Here is a 10,500-nt window from a genome sequence, read left to right as displayed (position 1 = left end):
CCCCAAAAGAACCACAAAGCTGCCCTGCCACCCTCCTCCGCCCCCCCCCCCTCCACAGCACCCACAGCCCGAGCGGGGCAGAGACCAAAAAAACCACCGTTCACCGCCCCGGCCGCCCCACACCGCCCTGACAGGCCCGCCTGTACGCAGCGCCCAGGGCCCAGCACCCCCCAACCGCCACAGCCCGGCCCCAACACGGCCCCCTCAGCGGCCAACAGACACCGGGGACCGGTATGGGGGCTGCCCCGGAGGGTCGCGGCCCTGCCCGCCCGAGTGGACGGAGACACGGAGCGGACTGAGGACGGACCCCAGCCCCGGCCGCCCCCCGCCCGCCCGCCCCTACCTAACACCCTCGCAGCAGTGCGCATGCGCCCGGGGCGGCAGCGCGCATGCGCAGAGCACCGCCTCCCCCGCGCCCCGCCCTCCTGCCGCAGCCGGCGGGAACGAGCAGCGCGCATGCGCCGCGGGGTGAGCGGAGAGGGAGGGAAAACGGTTTGCGAACGGCTCGGCGGTCTAAGGCGGAATCGGCGGGAGCGTTGAGGAGGCGCCGGGGCGGTGAGTTCTCGGGGCGGGATGAGCTGGTGGGAGGTTTTGTGGAGGTTGCCGCGGTGTTATTCGGTAGCAACGGGGAGCAGGGGTTTGGGGGGTATGGGGGGGTGTGGGTGGTGAAGACTACAACTCCCAGCATGCCTTTCGCTCGGTGGGCCTGTGCCGCAGCGGCGGCCGGCAGCGTTGCATGCCGGGAGTTGTAGTCCGCGCCGCGCAGCCTGAGGGACGCTGCAAAGGCTGTCCCACAAAATCCGTCGTTGCGGGAGGCGGGGGAGAGGCAGGGCTTGCTTACCTGGTGTCGGTCGCGACTGTCGCCTGGCGAGCCGGGACGGGGCCTTTGCGTGAGGGAAGAAGTGGCCTGAGGGGATGAAAGAGCAACTGAATACTTCTGAGTGGTTGTGCTCAGTAAAGAGCAGGCTAGTGGGGTCTAACCATTACTCTCTTCTGTGTGACTTCTTTTTCCTCCATCTCTATAGTGAGTAAGAAAAGAAACTGTAGAAACGGCAGCAAGGAACGTCATGGTTAGCTGTTAAGGTAAAAAGTTCTGGTAGTAGGATCACTGCACTGAACTGCATTAGAAAGATAAAGAATGTCTATTGTTGGAGGCCTTTAAGAACAAACTAGACTGTTCTTAGTGCAGTTACTGTCGCATTGCTATTGCTGCTCTTTGGCACACAGGCATGCTGGCTTTTCAGCTTAGAAAGAGATGTGGAATATGCAAAGACTTGTTGTCCCGGGTTTGGCTGGGATAGAGTTAATTTTCTTCCTAGTAGCTGGTATAGTGTTTTGGATTCAGTATGAGAAGAATGTTGGTAACACACTGATGTTTTCAGTTGTTGCTCAGTAGTGTTTATACCAAGTCCAGGATTTTTCAGCTTCTGATGCCCAGCCAGCAAGAAGGCTGGAGGGGCACAAGAAGTTGGGAGGGGACACAGCCAGGACAGCTGACCTAAACTGGCCAAAGGGGTATTCCATACCATGTGACGTCATGCCCAGTATGTAAACTGGGAGGAGTGGGGCTGGGGGGAATCACCGCTCGGGAACTAACGGCATCAGTTGGCGAGTGGTGAGCAATTGCATTGTGCATCACTTGTTTTGTATATTTGAATTTTTTTATTATTATAGTTGTCACTTTACTATTGTTATTATTTTCTTCCTTTCTGTTCTATTAAACTGTTCTTATCTCAACCCAAGAGTTTTACTTTTTTCCGATGCTCTCCCCCATCCCACTGGGTGGGGGGGGAAGTGAGTGAGCGGCTGCGTGGTGCTTTGTTGCTGGCTGGGATTAAACCATGACACTTGTCTAAAAGGCAAATGGGGATGCTTTTTTAGTAGTCCTGCACTTAGATAAATAAATGTGGAAGATTTAGGCTTTGGGTTAGCCAATATGCAAAAATTTGGGCTCATTTAGCACTAGGTATTTCTGTCATTTTGCTTGTTAGTGTGTGGTTTGTACTGTATAGATTATAAGTGCTGGATTTTAATTTTGTTTTTGTTTCCTCCTGTTCCATTTGGTTTACAGGTAATGAAACGCCACCACACATCTTCCAGTAAAATGGGGAAGACCGCTGGTGGAGGATCAGCAAGAAAACCATTTCAATCAGAAAATCAGCAAGGGCCTTCCAGCAAAAAAAAGGGAACAGATGGAGAAGGAGGAAAACAAGGTCAAAAAAGAAAGGTAATCATTATTTTGGATCATAAGTAACCAAAGGAAAAAAAAGGGGGCATTTTTGTCCAATTTTTTACTGGAATTTATACAGAATATTTCATTAACTAATTGTAGTCCTCTTGAGAAAATGTCCAGTGTGAACGGCTCTTTTGAGACCCAGTGACTTAGCTGCTCCCAAGTTTCCAGAATTTCTAGTTGCATGCTACTGTGCCTATGACAAGTAGAGGGAAGCATTGCCTGATCATTAATAGAAAGGCAAGCTGGGTGTGCAGTTTTGAAGAGCTGCATGGCATCTGTTTGACCAGAGTGATAGAGTTCATTCAGCTCAGGTGATGTTTATTCAGTTCTGGAAAATGTTCTCTGCATGTCTCAGGACTGGCCTAGACAGCTTTTTGTTGGAGATGGCTCGCTTAAGCACTGAACTTAGGAATGGCGTGATCTCAAGATGTGGCTGGATAGCCAAACTTCTTGTGTGTTTCTTATTTCATGACCTCATTCTTGGAATGGGAGGAATTAAGAAGAGTGAATTGCTTTCCTTTCAGGTCACTCAGACCGTCAAAAGGAAAGCTAAGGAACAACAGGACTATTCCCCTGCAGGTAGGATTGTATTCTTTCCTTATGTTTGTCTCGTGCAAATTCAGTGTTTTGAAAAAACACTGAAAGTAAAAGTAACTGCTATGTTGAAATCATAGCTGTCTGAAATGTCACTGAAATAAGTTTCAGTTTTCTCTCTGAACAGTAACTGAGTATTCACAGTACAGTCTTAGCCCGTGTATGTTAATATTATATGTGTTGTACATGCATGTATTAATCGTATGCTTTTGTTTGCAAGTAGTTTTCTTCTCTTGTAAAATTCCACCATAAGCACCCAGAACATTTTAACTTTCTCTTCACAGGTCAGGTCAATGTCTTCTCTGTTAACCTTTGGTCTTAAGACTGGCATGTGTTGTGTTGAACATACAAATGAGATGAGGCCCCTGCTGAACTGAGTTTCTTCTTATGTATATTCCCGTTCTTTCGTTTATTTCATTCTGGGTTTTCTCACTTGTATTGCCAATGATTTTTAGGAAAGTATCTGTTTAGAATGAAATTGCTGCAAGAAAGAACCTTTTCTATTTTGTGCTTTTTGAACAACTTGTGACTTGCAAATAAGTACCACCACCTAGTGTGGATAGATTTGACCTGATAGTTTTGTGACATGGAAAAATCTTAACTGTTACACCTTTGACTACGATCTGACTGAATTGAGTTACGAAGCTTTCTATCCAGGTTTGACAAATCATATCTTTTCCTTTTTTCCTTTGTGTAAACAGGAGAAAAAGGTTCTTCAAAAAAGGTGAAGCTAACCAGTGCTAAAACAGGCTCTTGGCAGACTCTCTCAGAAAGCAGTAGGCAGTTTCTGGAAACTGTTATGGATTCAATAATACTGTGAGTGCCAAATATCCTGGTGGTTCTTCTTTGTTTCCACAAGGAATAAAGTAAAAATCATAACATTGCTTGAACTGGAAAAGCTTTGGAGCTTTTTTGGGCAATATGGCTGGCTGTGTTAATTTTGTCCAGTATAATGTAAAACTTTCTATCTGAAGTTGGAAATTTTTAGCTAGAGAAGTTCTGACTATGTTCACTTCACTTGATGCGTTCTCTGTGCTTGCAGGGTTCATGATGAAAATTCTGCCTTTATTTTCTTTCCAGATCTGTTTTGTGCCAACCAATTGAAAGAAAAGATGATGTTCAGAGGCATCTCAATTTACTGAAAGAAAGGTAAGAAATTATAATTTAAAAAAAAAAAAAGAGGGAGAGAAGGGATTTAGTTTACCCAGTTGTTTTGTACCATGCTTACAGAATTGCTCCTGCGAGCAATCTCATTTAGGAAATCTTGGAAGGGAGAGTTGATGCAAAATCAAGGAGGGAGGTACCTCGACGATATGTTGCTTGAAGTGGACAAGCAAGAGTTGTTGAAAGACTCACTTTAACTACTTCTGTATGATTAACAGAACCTAGGAGGTATTCTTCAGAGGTCCTTGAATCAGCTTTGTATTTTTTATATGGGGTTTAAATTTGTGGGCAGCTATTTATTTTGTTATCATTTTATGATAGTGGCGGGAGCAGTTATAGCTAAATTTTCTTAAATGCTAATTCATTTTCTGACAGCTGAAGTTACTTCAAAGAGAATTGAAATTTTGTGTTGAGGTGTAACTTGTAGCCTTTTTATGTCATTGTGGGAATAATTACGTATGCTTGAGTGTCTGTGAATTTTTGTGTGCGTGTGCGTCTGTATACCAGGCTCTTATCAGCATAGAGCCTGAGCCTATATGTTGCTTTCTTCATTCTTACAGTACTTCAAGATTCAAATATGAGGAGCAGGTTTTTCATAAATGTTTGGTTTTGTTTGTTTGGGGTTTTTTTTAATGTTTAGTTTGTGACAATTTTAATTTCTGAGTTGCCAAACTTCTGCGATCTCATCTGAATGCATGGAAATTGTGGCGGTTTGGTGTATCTAACGGACAGATACAACTTAGAAGAATTCAAGTCTTCCTCAGAATCAGAAGGACTTTTGAGAGCAAGCTAAAACTCTTCCTCTGGCATAAAACTATATATCATGTTTCACAAAAGCATTTACAGATTTTACTAAAATGATCTTTGTTTGGAAGCAGTTAAAAATGCTGCTTTTAGAACTTACTTTTACTTTGAAAAGCAGAAAGGTCAGAACTGGGAAAATATTAGTTCACATCAGTTTACAGTCACGGAGTGTACAGGCCAATGGGATAAAAACCACACAGCGTCAGTGTAATAGCAAAGGTTAGAATGGTGGGATTTCTTGTTCCTAGTTCCTTCCTTAGACAGCTATTCCACGTGATTTTGGAAAACAATTCAAGACAGCTTTTCTTCCTGTCTGGATCGTTTTACTTCACTAGCAGCAATTGGGCTAAACTGAGTTTAGTTTTTCCCAAAGAAGTCATTAGTCCGTTTTCTTTTTCTTTTGCAAAGAACTCCAAACAAGTCATGCTTTCCTTTTTCTGTAATAAAGGGTGCTGAGATTTTTCAAGACTTTAAAAGTGCCTCCGGGGAAGCTGGGCAACCTGAAGAATATCCCGAGCCTTCAAATGGCAGAGAAACAAATGCTTGAGACAAATGAAGAGTCTTTGGTACAATTGCAGGTATGCAAGGCAAGGAAGGGAGGAAAATATCTTACCTGTCTGCTGCTGCTCAGTGTGTTGTAACTTTTTAGTAGATGGACTGCTGGCTATGCCTGTGCTGCTGTGGACAAGTTGTCCACTGTTCATGATTGTCATCCACCTTCGCTACAAAGCAATGTATCTTTTTGGATGGTTTTTCAGTGACTCAGCTGATGCGTATAAGATACTGATAATCAGCAAAAGGCCCACCATCTCTAAAGTAAATTTTGTTCTGGTTTTGTGTCTGTTTTGTCTTAGGAAGAAATAAATGAAGCTGAGCGATCAGCAGAACGCATTGAAGAAACTATACAGCAGCTGAAGCACAAAATCCAGGTGCTCAAGAACCAGTTAGAGGAAGATGAAAAAAAGGCCAGGAAGGTATTTCCAATAGATGTTGCTGCACTCCTCTAACCTAGAGGAATGGGCTAGCTTCCAGAACTATACAATACAAGCTGTTTCTGCAGAGAGTGTCATGTAAGGAAGACCTTATTTGCCTTCAGGAATATATCTTTTCAATCTTTCCAACTTCAGTTGCAAAATCAGGTAGTTTAGTTTTCAGAAGTTGGATAATGACAACTAGTTTATTTTCCTACGTGTGTGCCTGATGTTTGTTTTTGGATTATTTTTAATTTCTTTTTTTCCCTTTCTAGGTATTCCAGGAAAATGGCAGTGGAGCACTCTGCCTTCCAGAGCTCCCCAGGCGCAGTTTACAGGCACCTACTTTGCAGGTGAGCAGGGAATATATTTTTAGAGACACCTTGGCTATGAGAAGGAAGGCAACAGAATGTGCTTTTATCACTTAACCTCTGCCAGAGGGGGCAATTCTGAAATAACTGAAAGTTTTCTGGTTTTTTTTTCTTTTTTTTTTTTTTTTTACTTGAGAACTATATGCTTATCTTTTAAAAGCAGAACAAAACCCTAGAAAAACTGCTATTGAAAGGATCACATGTCTTTTCCTAGGAACCTTATGGTCCTAGGGAACCTGTAATAATTTCTGAAATATATCTCTCTGTAACTGATGGAAGGAAGACTGTCTCATTCTGTGTCTTTAAATCTTTTTTTGTTTGAGCTGTATTTAGGTACAGCTAGGCTGCATGAAAGTGAAAATTCTGTTGGACTTAATGAAAGCTGGTTTTTATTTGTTGTCTATTATTCTTTCTTTCTTTAGGAAGAAATTTTGAAGATAAAAGATCAGAAAAGTCTTTTAAAGGATATGAACACTATTCAGCAGTCAGCTGACTTGAAGAACATGTTAACCCTCATTGAAAAGACCTATGAGAAGGTGGACTTCCTTTGAGAAACCAAAATATATGGAGTCTCCTTTGCAGAAGATAACCTAGGCCAGCACTCTGTGTTAATGTAGAGCAGCAGAATGCTGATCATGGAAACAGTGTTTTCCTCCTAATGGCTTTACTGTTGTGACTGCTGAATTTCTGTTAAAACATTTTCTATGTATATTGGTATATAAGTCTGTAGGTGCTTTCTGAGACTTTAGTGATTTAAGTGATCAATCAAGGTTTTTTGCGAGGTGGGTTTTGGACTTGTGATGACTTCTAATGATGATATACACTCTCTTAGGAGAAGAGAGGGAAATGGATCCTGGGTTTATTTGGGCATTTTGATGGACTAAAGCAACCTAGTCCATTATATTTGGACTTGTATATCACATCTGTAAATTGGTGAAGGTAGTATCTCTTAGCAAACTAACTTCTGTTTTGGAGTTAAATCCTCTTTAAACCTGAAACATGTAGTAAAAACATGATTATCTAATGCTCAGTTGCAAATCCCCTGTTCCAACTTTCATATAATTTTTTAATAAAAAACCTCCATGGCAGGAAATTGAATAATTTATCAAATGTACAGGGGTTTTTTCATTTTCATGTTCACCACTTAAACCAGGTGTGAATGTCTTTTTTTTTTTTTTTTTTTTTTTTTTTCATCCAGGTGGTTGGGGAAAGAAGAGAAGAACATTATAGAGAGCAAAGCTCTAATCTCAGAGATGTGTACTGACCTTATATTTCATTAACTGTCAGATATTCTTCAGCTTGAGGAAGAAAATTAACTTAAAAGTCTATTTTCCCATGTGCTTTAATCTCTCCTCTATTTTTTCCATGATAGAGCTTCTCCCTTAAAAGATTCAGTTATTACAAAGTGCTTTCTCCAGTCAGATTACCTGCTAGAAGACAGCAGTGCTCATTACAATGGTTTGCCGCACAGACACTTGTTCTTTTGTTTACAAGCTGCTGGTACCCTTAATGAGACAGGAGCTAATTGCCTCTCTGCTCCTATGAGAGATTAAAAGCCTCTGTAGTTGCTACATGTAGGATCAGGAAAACCAGATCAAGTACTTGCTTGCTCTATACTGAATCACATGAAAAAGTATATAAATGTTTAGAAATATTTCTTAAATTTTTGATCACTCAACAGGGGTGACAAGTGACATAATCAATACCCCAAAGTAATTTAATCCAGATTATGGGTTAATGATTTTCCTGCATGCCAGCTATCTAGTTTTTGTTAAGTAAAGATTTTTTTTTTTTTTTCGCTTTCATTAAGTAAAGATACATTCCTTTTCTTTCCTTAAGGGTGAGCAATTTACTGTGTGGGTTTTGAGCTTCATGAACCACAAACTTTCTTTTTTTTAAAAATAAAAAGTGTGGAGAAGGGCAGCAAGTACGAGTCATAGATATGATATAGCTTCCATACAAGGAAAGTTGCAATAGCAGTAACTGAAGAAGGAAATAAGCATTTTATGAAAGTATTGAGTAGGGACTGGTTACTCACTACTTTTTACAACATAGGAATGAGGGAGTAGCCAGTTTTGTGGCTAGACAGCAAGTTCTTAAAGTCAGGTACTCTGTGTAACAGTGCCAAAAGATTCCGTGTAAGCCAAAGTGTACGAATAGGTGTGAAGAAGAAGTAAACGAATAGATGAAGCATGTACCCATCAGAGACAATGAAATGGTTTGGTCAAGGTAGTGATACATTGTTGATGTGCTTTTGGTCATACATGCTGATACTCTGAAAGACAGGGTACTGAAGTAGGATGAATTCTTTTCTCAGCTATTTGCAGCATTTCCTGTGTTTCCCCAAGACAGGCTGTAATCGCAAGACCTTTTGCAATTCCTACGTGGTCAGCTCCTGGAATTGAGATTTGTGGTCTCTTCCCTTCCTTCCAAATCTAGTTGTTTTAGATTGCAATGTGTTATGCTCAAAATAGCATTTATATGCAAAGAGGAAGCGCTCCTTGGGGCAGGAGGTAGAATGCCTTTTATGTATGTTAAATGCTATTTCTTTGTTACTCTTAAAACCAGTTTTGCCCAGCTCTGGGTCTGTATTTCCTGAGCTGGTTCTTGGTGAGTTCTTGGTAGCTGAGGGGTCTCCCATGCGAAGCCTCATCTCTTATCATCCTCATCGCTCTCCCGTGTCCCATTGCTTATCACCCCATACCTGTACTTCTCTGCAGCGCATCCCATATCTCTGTTTCTCAAGGCCTCTGCTATCATATTCTGCCTGTATTTCTCTATACTGCATCATTATATTTGTCATGAATATCTCATTAGACATAGAATAACTGCTTGTTACTGCTGTCTGTATAAAACTGTGATTGTACCATATAAAGAAAGCTAAAATAATTATTCAGGGACACCTGCTGAACTAGAGGAAGTGCTAAATTATACAGCTAAGTAAAACATTCAGAAAGAACACCTGATCAGCCTCAATCCTGAGGCCTTGTAAATGCAGTGCAAAGCTGGCACTAGCGGTGGAGGTACTGCATTACAGGGCTAGATAGTTACAGAAGCAAGGCATAGTTATTTTTTTCTTTTTCCCTGACAGTGGGTCCTTTATGATAGGCTGGCTGGCTGTTGTTACTTTGGGGTTGTCATCCACATGTAAACAGGAAAATGTGAAACAGGAACATAAATCCAGACTTTTAGAAGGTGGTCTTAGCTCATCTTGTTTGGTGGTGGATACCCTTGGGCAGAGTTGCAGAACAATCAGATTGTGGTTTCTGATGAGATTAGAAGACTCTTGCAGGAGAAGTGTTGATCATTGTATGTGGAGCTGTGAACTTGTGTGATTTGACGTGGGAGCATCTGAAACTCTTCAGTTTCACAAATCTTGGCTTCAGATAGGTAAGTTCCAAGCCACAGATTTCTTAAGATGTAGTAGGAATATCAATCTGTATCCCATATCAACCCTTCCTCATGTTCAAATAAAGCCTCTTTCTGTATGTGCTCTCCCGTAACGCTTCAACATTCCTTCTCTATTAACTCTTCTGCCTTGTGCTATGTGTTATCAAGTCCAAATCCAAAGGACAGTATGGGTTAGCATCATCAAACTGGACTGACAGGGACAACTGAGAAGTCGGGCAAAGGGTGAACAGGGCTGCCACCTCAAAATGATGCTTGGGGCTGCTTAGCTGAGTTGGTTTTCTCTTTGGCAGAAGGTGTGTCAGTTCATCTCAGGCTCTTAATTCCCTCATGGTATGAAGCTTGGCACTGAGAATGGGAATTGACTACTCTAATTTCACTACCACTGAGAAGAAAAAGGATAATTATAAGTATGTGCAAAGCAGACCATTCACTGGTATGAATGCGAAGAGATTAAATGTCTTCATGAAAAAATTAAAGGTTCTTGTTAGAGCCTATGCTCTTGAACAAGCCTTTTGACACTTGCTTACCAAGTTCCTCCTTCTCTGAAGGTGTGGCTGCCTCTGGCTTTTATTTCCATGCTTCCCAAAAGAAAGAAAGAATAAAGCTTTTAGGAACAGTATACCAGTTTAGAACAATTTGGATCAATAAAATTACAGTTTTAAGATTCTGGACAAGGGCTGTCATCATTCCCCATGCAGAAGCAACCACAAAGTGGATGCGTTTTATTGTCTCCTGACTTCAAGTTTACCATTGCACTTTGGAAGGATGAGCTACAAGACTGAAAGTGGGTAAGCGATCAGGTGGTCTATCAGCGCAATATTTGTTTTCAGTCTGAAACTACTTCCAGGCATAGAGGTGTAAGAACTGTCCTTAAGTAAAAGTAGCTGCATATTCAAACACGTATCAACGCTGCCTTGAGATATATTTGCATGTATATAGATGCGCTGTG

General features: G+C 41.6%; 1 protein-coding gene across 4 annotated transcripts; it reads left to right on the top strand.

Annotated features, from left to right (window-relative positions):
* Positions 1-441: 441 nt before the first annotated feature.
* On the top strand, positions 442-7,289 carry CENPQ (centromere protein Q). 4 transcript variants are annotated; one of them, XM_052810089.1, is made up of 9 exons: positions 442-555; positions 2,072-2,227; positions 2,761-2,815; positions 3,532-3,646; positions 3,911-3,979; positions 5,247-5,376; positions 5,653-5,772; positions 6,045-6,122; positions 6,563-7,289. In XM_052810089.1, exons 2-9 carry the CDS (start codon positions 2,075-2,077, stop codon positions 6,689-6,691), a joined length of 849 nt encoding a protein of 282 aa, XP_052666049.1. In that variant the 5' UTR covers positions 442-555; positions 2,072-2,074; the 3' UTR covers positions 6,692-7,289. The 4 variants fall into 4 exon arrangements, with proteins under 4 accessions (XP_052666049.1, XP_052666047.1, XP_052666048.1 ...); XM_052810087.1 differs by lacking the exon at positions 442-555 and adding an exon at positions 775-969; XM_052810088.1 differs by lacking the exon at positions 442-555 and adding an exon at positions 777-1,024.
* The last annotated feature ends 3,211 nt before the right edge of the window (positions 7,290-10,500 follow it).

Source organism: Harpia harpyja, chromosome 15, assembly GCF_026419915.1.
Source record: "Harpia harpyja isolate bHarHar1 chromosome 15, bHarHar1 primary haplotype, whole genome shotgun sequence".
In the NCBI taxonomy this organism is placed as follows: Eukaryota; Metazoa; Chordata; class Aves; order Accipitriformes; family Accipitridae; genus Harpia; species Harpia harpyja.
The sequence above is the reverse complement of the archived record's forward strand: the minus strand, read 5'-3'. Positions and strand labels throughout refer to the sequence as shown.

What these genes read in the sequence shown, in the direction of transcription:
- CENPQ (XM_052810087.1), top strand. Translation starts at nt 916, where the DNA reads ATGAAAGAGCAACTGAATACTTCTGAGTGGTTGTGCTCAGTAAAGAGC. An exon ending in GCTCAGTAAAGAGCAGGCTA is followed by an intron (nt 970 to 2,071) that starts GTGGGGTCTAAC and finishes TTTGGTTTACAG; the next exon opens with GTAATGAAACGCCACCACAC. An exon ending in GTTATGGATTCAATAATACT is followed by an intron (nt 3,647 to 3,910) that starts GTGAGTGCCAAA and finishes TTTTCTTTCCAG; the next exon opens with ATCTGTTTTGTGCCAACCAA.